At 40.2% G+C, this 13,361-nt stretch overlaps 1 protein-coding gene across 5 annotated transcripts in view; it reads left to right on the forward strand.

Annotated features, from left to right (window-relative positions):
- TRAF3IP1 (TRAF3 interacting protein 1) overlaps nt 1–13,361 on the forward strand; it is a 55,879-nt gene that overhangs the window by 19,789 nt on the left and 22,729 nt on the right. Inside the window, exons 8-16 of one of the 5 annotated variants that reach the window (XM_007668775.3) lie at nt 81–119; nt 218–322; nt 832–891; nt 3,998–4,099; nt 9,724–9,744; nt 10,611–10,701; nt 11,918–12,001; nt 12,315–12,438; nt 12,684–12,720. In XM_007668775.3, coding sequence (XP_007666965.1) covers nt 81–119; nt 218–322; nt 832–891; nt 3,998–4,099; nt 9,724–9,744; nt 10,611–10,701; nt 11,918–12,001; nt 12,315–12,438; nt 12,684–12,720 — 663 coding nt within the window. The remainder of the gene's footprint in view (nt 1–80; nt 120–217; nt 323–831; nt 892–3,997; nt 4,100–9,723; nt 9,745–10,610; nt 10,702–11,917; nt 12,002–12,314; nt 12,439–12,683; nt 12,721–13,361) is intronic. The other 4 variants (XM_007668789.3, XM_007668793.3, XM_007668804.3 and 1 more) reach the window with 4 other exon arrangements.

The raw sequence follows: 13,361 nt of genomic DNA on the forward strand, positions 1-13,361 counted from the left end.
TAGTATTAATTACAATTAGGAGTTGCTAAGAGTAAAATAATAATATTTGCAAAAATATAACGGTTTTTGCTTATTCATAGGTACACTATTACCGCACAATAAATCACCCCCCGCAGTTAGTAAGTGCATTTGCTATTTTATTTGACTTCTGGTTAATTTTAACCCATCTCAGAGTGTAATTTTTAATTCCTATCTCCATTGCAATATTTCATGCCAGGAAGAAAAGACTCTAGAAACAATGCAACTAGCATTTCCCCTGAAAAAAAGCCTAGTGCTTCTTCCCATGGCAAAGGTATTAAGGAAGGGGCAGAGAAACAGCTAGGTAAGATCCATTTGTTTCAATCTTTTAAGGATAGGTTATATTTCTGAGAGCCGAAATATAGAAAGCAATGCCAGTGTTTCATTCTCCATGCAGCTAGTGTGAGTACATTATTATGAGCTTAAGTACCACATTGCAGTTTTATATGGTGAACCAAGAGCTCTGATAGGTTTCTGCCTAGTTTGAAATCTAGGTAGAGATGAAATGTCAATTCTGTTCGTGAACCCTTCCTTCTCACTACATATGCTTATGTCAGTAAGTTTCAGAGCTTTTTCAGTTATCTGAAGAGAAATTTAGGCTAGGGTGCTCTTCTAGAAAGCTTGTCTTTTAATATTCGTTTTAATATTATGCTCAGGTGGCTTTATTAGAACTCTGCGGCCCACCAGCAATTACTTAATTTAGATATTGCATTTGTAATCCTATTAAAAAGTTGTATCTATTAATGAATCCTATATTGTAAAGAGTGTTGCCAGTTGGAAAGGAAAGTAATAATATCTTGGCTCAAATTTCAGATACAGTAATGTCTGTGCTTCAGAAGGAGCCAGGTCAGGAAGCTACATCACAAGAGATAGGTAAGAAAAGCATTTTATAGGATAAACTTTGACATGAACGATTTCATTGTCCATTCATATTGATAGTCCTCTTCCTATACTGCTATATACTCTACTTCTCCACCTTAGTACTGATCAAATTTCTGCAGCTTTTATTTAAGGTTAGAAGTGACCGGATGCTTTGTTAGAACAGCAAAATCCTGTACCACTTGAATGTTGTTCTATAATTGAAGCCAACTTGTTAGCTTTAAATGGAACTTGAGTTTTAGGTTCTCTGGTTTTCTCATCACTTTTTTTAAATGGTATTTGTTAAAGGGCTTATTCTGTGCCAACCCTTGTTCTAAGCGCTGGGATAGATACAAGGTAATCAGGTTGGACACAGTCCATGTCCCACATGGGGTCACGATCTTAATCCTCATTTTACAGATGAGATCACTGAGGTACAGAGAAGTTAAGTGATTTGCCCAAGGTCGCACAGCAGACAAGTGGTGGAACCGGAGTTAGAACCCAGGTCCTTCTCACTCCCATGCCTATATTCTAACCACTAGGCATGCTGCTTTCTTGACTAGGAGAGGGGTTTTTTAAATATCAATTGCAGTATACTGTAGCATATTCAAAACACTCATGCCACCTCTCCCATCCTCAATTCCTGAAGGATCGACAACTTACCTTTGAGGCATGAAAAATGGAAAAACACTTCCCACTACCCTTTTCCTCATCGTCTGCCTAAAGCAGGACTGTACTGCCACCCATTCTGTTCCTCTCAACCCATCTGTCTGTCTCTTTCAGATAATGATAATAATAATAATAATGTTGGTATTTGTTAAGCGCTTACTATGTGCAGAGCACTGTTCTAAGTGCTGGGGTAGATACAGGGTAATCAGGTTGTCCCACTTGAAGCTCACAGTCTTAATCTCTATTTTACAGATCAGGTAACTGAGGCACAGAGAAGTTAAGTGACTTGCCCACAGTCACACAGCTGACAGGTGGCAGAGCTGGAATTCGAACCCATGATCTCTGACTCCCAAGCCCATGCTCTTTCCACTGAGCCACACTGCTTCTCAAATTTGTTAAGCGCTTACTATGTGCAAAGCACTGTTGTAAGCACTGGGGGGAGATAAATTGAAGAGATATTAGAGAAGAGTTGCCATAGTCAGATCAATAGAATAATTTCTTGGAATTTGCACTCACCTCCAAGACTCTGCCCCTCATTTTTTTATTTTAGTGGTATTTGTTAAGCACTTACTATGTGCCAAACACGGTAGGTCCAAGCTAATAAGGTGGACACAGTCATTGTCCCACGTAGAGAGCTCAAAATCTTAATCTTCAATCTGAGTAGGAAGGAGAAGAGATATTGAATCTCCATTTTGCAGATTAAGAGACCCAGAGAATTCACCTAGCAGGCAAGTAGTGGAGTCAGGTATAGAACCCAGGTCCTCTGATTCTCAGGACCTTGTTCTTTCCAGTAGGCTTGACAGTATAAAATTGTCCCACTTCTATATATGAAAAGAGAGCGTAAGGAATTGATATGTAATAGAACAGTGCTCAGCACATAGTAAACACTTAACAAATACCATAATTATTATTAACCGAGTAATGATTTTATTCTCTTTGTAGGCTTAAATCCCATTGTATATACATATTATGAAAACTTTGTGTATACATATTATGAAAACTTTAAATTCAATTTGTATTTTAAAAATGTAAAGGTTTGTAAATCCCCTCTCTCTTTCGATCACTCATGTTTCCTTGTCTTTCTCTGGTTTTCCCAATCCTTCTTTCCCACCTTCATATTTGAAAGTGACACTACTGAAGGGAACTTTACACATAATGTACACACCTAAATATTTTTTCTGCCATACTTTCAGTGTTTGATGCTGTTTTGCCTTTGTTTCACAATCTTCTTGAGGCTTCCTCTCCAAAAGAATTACTTCTTTCTTAATTACAACATGCCAGGTTAGTCTTTCTGTCACATGGCTCTCCCAACATGTTAATTCAAAACAATTTAAGTAGCCCTTATGTTTGGTAATACCTGTCAACAGTGTTCCCTTTTTTATTATTCGACAAGCATCATTCATTGCCTAACAAGTATCATAACAAAAACAGGAACTTCAAATTATTGCAAGCACTGAAATTATTTTAAAATGTTTCAAACCCCAGATTTAAGTGATATCTTTTGCATAGCATGTTCATTCATTCATTCATTCAATAGTATTTATTGAGCGCTTACTATGTGCAGAACACTGTACTAAGCGCTTGGAATGTACAAATCGGTAACAGATAAAGTCCCTGCCCTTTGACGGGTTTACAGTCTAATCGGGGGAGACGGGCAGACAAGAACAATGGCAATAAATAGAAGCACAGGGAAGAACATCTCATTAAAACAATAGCAAATAAATAGCATCAAGGTGATGTACATCTCGTTAACAAAATAAATAAGGTAATGAAGATAAGGTAATGAAAATTGTCCACCCTGATAATTACTCACAATATCCTTAATGCTGATTCTAATGTGGTTCAAGATAGTATGATAAATCAGCCCCTGATTGATCCAGAGTGATAGTGTAAGCAATATTTTATAAAAGTAAAAGTTTTAATTTTATAAAATATAGGAATAATATTTTAAGGTTTGTTTAAAATATTGATAAATCCTGCAATCTGGACAACCCATCAATCCAGCACATAATGTTGAAGGTTTGCTTGCCAGTTTGTTCATGGTATATCCCAAGGCAATTTATTTAGCTTTTGCTCCCCCAAATATATGAATATGCTATATTGATAAATTTATATGTATTTAATAGATTGTACTTGTATTATATTTGTAGCATATAAGTGAGAAAATGTTTTACCATTTGAAAATGGAATATATTTAATGCTTGAAGGCACAACTGTAAAATTTGACTTTATGAACGAAATATCATAGATGCTTATGTTAGAAGGCTATATTAGTTGATTAAATAAATGATCTTTCTTTAGAAACTTACAACATCTAATTCAAGGAGCTCCTCCAAACCATGGGAGGCTACGTATAGATAGTATGTGCTATTGCTGTTTATGCCTCACTCATTACATCTGAATTATATTAGGTTATAGCTTTAACCTCACGTTCTCCACTGTTTTATATTAGGAAGAAAGGAAGCTAATAATGATGCAACTAAAGTTTCAGGTGAAACCTTAGCTAATGTATTGCATGAGCGTACTGAGCTAGAACTGGCAGCAAAAGTGAAAGGTAAGCAAATTCAGAGTATTTTCATTCAGTCTTCTTCCGTAAAAGGAAAGATCAGTAGCGAAGCTCCGTACCAATAGGGAGCGTAGCTTGGTTTATTTCTGTTGGGGTTATTTCTGAAGTCCTGTCCTTCCTTTCATGAAAATGAATTATTCTAGTACATTTCTATTAATAGTGTTCATTTCCCCCCCCCCAGATTGTAAGCTTGTAGTGGGCGTAGAACATGTCGGCCAACTCAGTTATATTGTACTCTCCCAAGCACTTAGTAGAGTGTTCTATGCAGAAGTAAGCACTCAATAAATATGAGTGATTGACTGAGTGTTCTATGCAGAAGTAAGCACTCAATAAATATGAGTGAATGATTGATTTGTCAGTTAATCAGTCTTATTTATTGAGCACTTACTGTATGCAGAGCACTGTACTGACTGCTTGCAAGAGTACTGCACAAAATTAACAGGCACATTCCCCGTCCACAATGAGCTTACACTTTAGAGGGGGAGACAGACATTAATACAAATAAGTAAATAACCGAAATCTGGCACTGTGGGACCGGGAAAGGGGATGAATAAAGGTAGCAAGTCAGGTTGACGCAGAAGGGATTGGGAGAGAGGAAAGGAGGGCTTAGTCAGGGAAAGCTTCTTGGAGGAGATGTGATTTACTGCAGTAGGAATACAGTAATATTCAAGGCTTAATGTTTAGTTACACCAAATAAAACATACTTAGAACACCTTCACATTTGCAGTAGCTCCTTTGGGAGAGGGGAGTAGAAGATCCAGTGCCCAACCGCTTTTGTGGGTTACTGGATCTATGGGAAAATGAGGCTTTCCATGCCTACATGCCAGTGAAACAGCTACCAGGTTTGTCGTGGAGTCGGTCTTTCTTGGCCTGAAGAAGTGTGAAGTGCAGGAGAATCCGGGGCCACTCTACCCTCTTCCAAAGCACAATCTGAGTCCAGTCTGCCTTTCTACAAGCTAGATCGGATGAGGGATGCAGACCTGGTTGTATTCTCTCAAGAGCGTAGTACAGTGCTCTGCACCCCGTAAGCACTTGATAAATGCGATTGTGACTTGGTTTGGGGCCACTGTAGCCTTTGTAGCTGTTGCGTCTGTTGGAATACAAGTCTGTTCTCTCCACAGAACAAGAAATCTGAAACACTGGCCTACTAATTCTGCAGTTCTTACTGTTTATCTTTGTCCTTGTCTTCTATGGTTGTACTGTTTTCAATTTTTCATTTTTCCATGTGTCCATCATTCATTCATTCAGTTATATTTAATGAGTGCTTTCTGTGTGCCAAGCACTGTACTAAGTGCTTATCGCTCCCAGCTCATTGATACATTCTTTCAATCAGATTTGTTGAGCACTTACTGTGTGCAGAGCATTGTACTAAGAGATTATAATATAACAATAAATAGACACATTCCCTGCGGGGCAAGGGACATAGTCTCTCCCTGAAATATTTTTCCTAGTGTTGTGTTCAGTGAACTGCATGCAGTAGATGCTCAGTAAATACTATCGCATGAATATTCAGTGCTCTAAGACTTGTCTTCGCTTATTCCGAAGCTAGTCCCACAAGGAGGTGTGGACAGACACACCTCCTGAAAATTTAACGTATCTTTTATCCCTTCCCTTTCCACTGAGCCACATATTAGCATAGTGTATTCATTCATTCATTCAATAGTATTTATTGAGCGCTTACTATGTGCAGAGCACTGTACTAACCGCTTGGGATGAACAAGTCGGCAACAGATAGACACAGTCCCTGCCGTTTGACGGGCTTACCGGTCTAATCGGGGGAGACGGACAGACAAGAACAATGGCAATAAATAGAGTCAAGGGGAAGAACATCTCGTAAAAACAATGGCAACTAAATAGAATCGAGGCGATGTACAATTCATTAACAAAATAAATAGGGTAACGAAAATATATACAGTCGAGCGGACGAGTACGGTGCTGTGGGGATGGGAAGGGAGAGGTGGAGGAGCAGAGGGAAAGGGGGAAAAGAGGGTTTAGCTGCAGAGAGGTAAAGGGGGGGGTGGCAGAGGGAGTAGAGGGAGAAGAGGAGCTCAGTCTGGGAAGGCCTCTTGGAGGAGGTGAGTTTTAAGTAGGGTTTTGAAGAGGGAAAGAGAATCAGTTTGGCGGAGATGAGGAGGGAGGGCGTTCCGGGACCGCGGGAGGACGTGACCCAGGGGTCGACGGCGGGATAGGCGAGACCGAGGGACGGCGAGGAGGTGGGCGGCGGAGGAGCGGAGCGTGCGGGGTGGGTGGTAGAAAGAGAGAAGGGAGGAGAGGTAGGAAGGGGCAAGGTGATGGAGAGCCTTGAAGCCTAGAGTGAGGAGTTTTTGTTTGGAGCGGAGGTCGATAGGCAACCACTGGAGTTGTTTAAGAAGGGGAGTGACATGCCCAGATCGTTTCTGCAGGAAGATGAGCCGGGCAGCGGAGTGAAGAATAGACCGGAGCGGGGCGAGAGAGGAGGAAGGGAGGTCAGAGAGAAGGCTGACACAGTAGTCTAGCCGGGATATAACGAGAACCCGTAACAGTAAGGTAGCCGTTTGGGTGGAGAGGAAAGGGCGGATCCTGGCGATATCGTAGAGGTGAAACCGGCAGGTCTCGGTAACGGATAGGATGTGTGGGGTGAACGAGAGAGACGAGTCAAGGATGACACCGAGATTGCGGGCCCGAGAGACGGGAAGGATGGTCGTGCCATCCACGGTGATAGAGAAGTCTGGGAGAGGACCGGGTTTGGGAGGGAAGATGAGGAGCTCAGTCTCGCTCATGTTGAGTTTTAGGTGGCGGGCCGACATCCAGGTGGAGACGTCCTGGAGGCGGGAGGAGATGCGAGCCTGAAGGGAGGGGGAGAGGACAGGGGCGGAGATGTAGATCTGCGTGTCATCTGCGTAGAGATGGTAGTCAAAGCCGTGAGAGCGAATGAGTTCACCGAGGGAGTGAGTGTAAATGGAGCACAGAAGAGGGCCAAGAACTGACCCTTGAGGAACTCCAACAGTTAAAGGATGGGAGGGGGAGGAGCATCCGGCGAAGGAGACCGAGAATGACCGGCCAGAGAGGTAAGAGGAGAACCAGGAGAGGACGGAGTCCGTGAAGCCAAGGTGAGATAAGGTATGGAGGAGGAGGGGATGGTCGATAGTGTCAAAGGCAGCAGAGAGGTCAAGGAGGATCAGAATGAAGTAGGAGCCATTGGATTTGGCAAGAAGGAGGTCATGGGTGATCTTAGAGAGAGCAGTCTCGGTAGAGTGCACAGGTCTGGGAGTCATGAGGTCATGGGTTCTAATACTGGCTCTGCCACCTATCTGCTGCATCACCCTGGGCAAGTCACTTCACTTCTCTGGGCCTCAGTTACCTCATCTGTAAAACGGGGATTAAGACTGTGAGCCCCTCATGGGACAGGAACTGTGTCTAACCCGCTTTGCTTGTATCCACCCCAGCGCAGCACATAGTAAGCTTTTAATAAATGCCGCAATTATCATATTACTTGTAATGAGGTACTGCATGATGATGCGCGTAGCTCAGTGCTGTGCACACAGTAAACAAATACAAGTGATGATGATGATGGATGTTGAGTCATTGGTGGGTTCCAGTTTCTGGTCATTTAATAGCAGAATTACTTTCTGGCATCTTTCTATATGTTTAATTTTTCAGATATTTCATGTCGATTTTAGCAAAAGTGCAAAACTTGACTAGGGATGAGAAGTGGCTGAAGAAGATCTTTTATTTTACATCCAAAGGAAGCAAAAACAGACATCCAGATACATTTTATTTGAATATAAATGTGCAATTTCTTCATGAATGATGTGTACATATAACAGCTATATTCAGCATAAATGGGAATGCTGTTTTATAGTACCATATAATGATTCTTTGTCTGCAGAGTGAGATGTAGCTAGCCATTTGGCCTGAAACACTCATGCCTTGTTTGATGACTATGATGATGATGATGCTGGTATTTGTTAAGTGCTTACTGTGCCGAGCACTGTTCTAAGTGCTGGGATAGAAACAAGGTAATCAGGTTGTCCCACGTGAGGCTTACAGTCTCAATCCCCATTTTACAGATGAGGTAACTGAGGCACAGAGAAGGTAAGTGCCTTGCCCAAGGTCACACAGCTGACAACTGGCAGAGCCAGGATTAGAACCCACGACCTTTGACTTCCAAGCCCGGGCTCTTCCCGCTAAACCGGCATTTAAACCACATTATATGGAGTCCGAAATATAACACGTGACCATTTCCATCAAAAAGAAGCATCTGATTACTTAGGATCAATTAGGGGATGCCACCTGAGGATCACTCAGCACACTGGGAATATCATTTGATTTACGTGCCGTCCATAGAAAAAGCACGTGTAACTTTGGGTTCAGTTTCAAAGCTTCATCGTATTGTTTGCACTTAAATGTTGATTAATTAATTAATTAATACACAGTAGCAGCCAGCTTTAAAGATGATTCAAAGTGTTGGTGATTTATACAGAGCCAATGAACTGGGCACCTTATTTCATGAGGCGATCTGAACATTAGTGCTGCTCTCGCACTCTCCTTCCCCCTCCCGACACCAATCCATACATGTATGTGTTCGGTAATAAGTGGCTTCTGTATGTTTCTGCCAGTGTCTCGATTTATTCTAAGGATGCATCATATAATAATTATGGTTTTTTAAGCACCTACTATGTGCTAGGCAATGTACTAAGTGCAGGGGTGAATAAAGCAAATTGGGTTGCAAATAATCCCGGTCACATGTTGGGTTCACAGTCTTGATCCCCATTTGACAGATGAGGTAACTGAGGCACAGAGAAATAAAGTTACTTGCCCAAGGTCACAAAACAGACAAGTGGCAGAGCCAGGATTAGAACCCATGGCCTCATGATTCCCAAGCCCATGCTCTATACATTATGCCATGCTGCTTCTATGGCATATATATATATATGTACACACACACAAATATATATATTTTTTCTACATAAAACTTTGGAGGTATCCAACTGCATATAACTAAAAACTATTTGGGTTGAATTCAACTTTTTAGGTACATTGAATAAGATTGAAAAATAATATTTTGAGTAGTAAAGACTAAATAATTGGAGAAATAAATATAAGCATAATCAAGTATTCAGTCCCTGCGTTCATCCAGATGTTAGAATATGAAAACGTTACTGGTGTTTATTTCACATTACAGTTTATAATATGTTTTTAAATTGTTTTTTATTCTTCTCATTTGAAAACTGAAACAAATCACATACTGATTTTATTCATATTCATAGTATTGTGTAACTTGGCGTGTCAATGTCCTAGAAAGCAAAGATTGAAACATAGTATATTCAAATAGAAAATGAAAGGTTTTTCATCATTTTCTTTTTTTAAAATAGGTTTCTTTGTTCAGGACATAGTTTTCAGAGGGACAGAGTCATTTACTTATTTTTGTTTGCTGTACATATCCTTACCTTTGGGAATAATTATATGGCTCTACTTGCTAATTTTTTCACCAGGTTTCTAATTGTTATGTTGAGATATAGATGGGCGTTAAAAACGTTGTACGTCTGTATTAGTTTTGCTTAAATTCATTCTGTTCATCTGATGGCAAAATGGGATATTTACTACTTAAATATGGTATCAATTTTTTTTAGGTGACTCCATTAGTGATGGAGGTAAGATTCATTATTTTGAATTATAGTGGACATAAATGCTCATATTATAAAATATGTATGTATATGTCTTTTAGTACAGTTGTGTAATACTGATCCAGCATTGTGTTGCATTAAATCCAAATTAAAGCTAATGAATGATGCTGAGGAGAGCTGGTTGACTCATATTTCTGAATCAGTTGAAAATTGATTGTACCAGTGAGAGAATTGTGCTTCTAAATTGATTATGAAACCTAACATGTTTTTATTTTTTTACTTATATCGTACTACTAGTTTTCCAATCTTGACTTTAATTCACTGTGACAAATATAAATGTAAAGGCCTCTAGTCAGCCAGTCAATCATATTCATTGAGTGCTTACTGTGTACGGAACACTGTACTAAGCACTTGGGAAAGTACAGTACAAAAATAAACAGACATTCTCTGCCCACAGCGAGCTTACAGTTTAGAGCGGGAGACAGACATTAATAGAAATAAATGAATGACAGATGTGTCCATACGTGCGGTAGGGCTGGGAGCGAGAAAGAACAAAGGGAGCAAGTCAGGACGGTGCAGAAGGGAGTGTGAGAAGAGGAAAGTAGGGCTTAGTCAGCGAAGGCCTCTTGGAGGAGGTGGGCCTTCATTAAGGCCTTGAAGGTGGGGAGAGTAATTGTCGGATATGAGGAGGGAGTTTAGTAGTTGGTTGTGGGCAGGGAATGTGTCTGTTTACTATTGACTTGTACTCTCCCAAGTGCTTAGTACAGTGCTCTGTACAGTAAGCACTCAGTAAATACAATTGAATGAATAAATAATAAACCACAAAACACCAAAGAGAACTGCCTTATTACAATCCATTCTTCAGTACTGTCCTTTTTCACTCTTTGTGTTAGAGGGAGATGTGGGAACTGTTGTCCAGGAAAACCCTTCGGCGACAGAGAACAGTGAAATACCAATTGAACTTCCAGCCAACTCTCCCGAAAGGTTGGCTTTCTTCTAATTACTTTTTAAAAATTCTATTGACGGTACATGCTGCTGACAGCTTGAAAACAATGGTTTTGTCCATATATTTTGGCATCATGATTAATGTTAAATAATGATCTTTATGAAGACAACAAAATATATTGAACAGTCTATAAATGCTACGAGTAAGGTTTGTGTATGTATCTGTGTATATTCACATACACTTTATCTTCCAACCCAAGCCGTATCCTCCCCATGACTTTCCCATCACTGTAGACTGCACCACCATCCTTCCTGACTCACAAGCCTGTAACCTTGACCTTATCCTCGACTCCTCTTTCTCAATCAACCCACACATTCAGTCCATCACAAAATCCTGTCAGTCCCATCTTCACAATGTTGCTAAAATCCGCCCTTTCCTCTCCATCCAAACCGCTACCACGTTAATACACAGTCACTCGGTGTATCCCGCCTGGATTACTGCAATAGCCTCCCAGCCTCCTGCCTCTCCCCATTCCCCACTCCTCAAAAGACTCCAGTTGTTGCCCATCCACCTGCATCAAACAAAAACTCCATCCGTGACTTTCAAGCACTCAATCACCTTGCCCCCTCCTACTCCACCTCGCTACTCTCCTAGTAGGAGCCAGCTTGCACACTTTGCTCCTCTAATGCTAACCTTCTTATTGTGCCTCAGTCTCCTCTATCTTGCTACCAACTCTTCGCCCACGTTCTGCCTCTGGCCTGGAACTCCCTTCCTCCTCAAATGCAGCAGATAATTACTCTCCCCTGCTTCAAATCCTTATTGAAGGCACATCTCCTCCAAGAGGCTTTCCCCTTTCCTTTTCTCCCACTCCCTTTCGTGCTGCCTTGACTTTCTCCCTTTGAACGTCCCCCTCTCCTGGCTCCACAGCACTTATGTACGTATCTGTAATTTGTTTATTTATATTAATGTCCGTCTCCCCACTCTAGACTGTAAGCTAGTTGTGGGCAGGAAATGTGTCTGTTTATTGTTGTACTCTCCCAAGCATTTGGAAGTGCTCTGCACACAGTAAGCTCTCAATAAATATGGTCGAATGAATGAAATTATTATTGCTAATCTTATTATTATACTACTTCTAATAATAACGATAAAAGGCATGACTCTATTTCCTTTGGTTTTCAAATATACATTCATATTAATATCATCATTGTGGTGATATTATTGTCATGGTCTCAAGGATCACATTGTTCATTCTAGAAGGATCCCTCGTCCTGGAAGTGCCAGACCAGCTCCTCCCCGAATCAAACGACAAGAAAGTGCAGAATTGTTAGTTCCTGAGAGGTATGAGTAGCCTGTAGTCCTTAGGCTGGATTTATTTATTCAGTGGTTATTTTAAAAGTTCATAAAGATGGCATTTCTAACCAGTATTTTATTGTTGACGGGTTTCATCTGTGTTTTATTAAAATAGTGAAGCCCAGAGACATGGAGGCAAAAGTGGGTAGTGGGATAGAGCTGGGGGCTTGAACGGCCTCCCTTCATGAATCCCAGTGACAGAGAGTTAGGAAAACCAGCCAATGACTAGAACATAACCTTGACATTTTACTAATGGCTAAATTGAAATTTCTAATTGTCATTCTTTCTTTTTTCCTTATAGATCAGGCAGTGGCAAAATCGTCTCAAACTTAATCACAGACAGACAGACTTCTGAGGATGACGAGGATTGTCAGTTTGTCGTGGAAGCGGCACCTCAAATTCCTGAAATGCCAGAAATGGAAATGGTTTGTTAATAAGAAAAACTTTAACTTTTTTACAATTGGGCTGGAAATGTACTGCCATTGCCAGTCACATGAAGTCTTATCTAGATAAAATCATTTTTCTAATTTTGAAATTCTTGGTGGAAGTAATTCTACCCCAAGAGTTCTGCCGTGAGCTGCTTCTTTTTTGAGGCATGTGGGTACACAAGATACCAGAGAGATAATCAGTTGTTATATACTTATTTTTTTCTCTTGCTTTTATCATCAAGCCACCTGAAGTGGAATTAGAAGGAGATGAGAAGCATGGTAAGGCCTAATAGTTTTGTTTCTTTGTCTTTAAGTGTTTGACAAATGGTTAGTTAGTTAGTTAGTTAGTTAGTTAGTTAGTTAGTTTCAGAGGCAAGGGAAGTCAAGTAAAAATAAAAAAGATATGTGTCTTTAAGGGACGCTTATTTTTTTAAATAGAGATGCTTTTCAGAATGTGATAACAGTTTTTAAAGAAATGAAATATCAGGCTATAAGATTACTTTAGGATTTCACCCTCTAAAACAGTTATTTCCTTGAATTGATGTGTTTTCTTCCATAATCCTGATACAGTGAAGAGAAAGACAACATCAGCAAAAATATGGTTTTAGAGTGAAAGAAAGTTTAGGTTCCACTGCAAAACAAGAGAATACAGTTTAGTCATAATACTTGGAGAAATCTTTGAGAGTTTTCCCTCACTCTTTTCAGTTTTCTCAGATTAGGGTTTCCCATCATGTCTTTAGATTTTATAACACATTTTCACCGGAAGAGTGAAAAACAGTCAGAGTAGCAAATTATAAGCTCTTTTGTGGACTATCCAGGTTACTCCTAGCTCAGTTTTCAGTGGATAGAAATAAATATTAAGGATTGAATCTATTTTTTCACTCAGTTTAGGCATTTTTTGCATACAAAAGAATAAGCAG

The sequence above is a fragment of the Ornithorhynchus anatinus genome, chromosome 7 (assembly GCF_004115215.2).
Source record: "Ornithorhynchus anatinus isolate Pmale09 chromosome 7, mOrnAna1.pri.v4, whole genome shotgun sequence".
NCBI lineage: Eukaryota > Metazoa > Chordata > Mammalia > Monotremata > Ornithorhynchidae > Ornithorhynchus > Ornithorhynchus anatinus.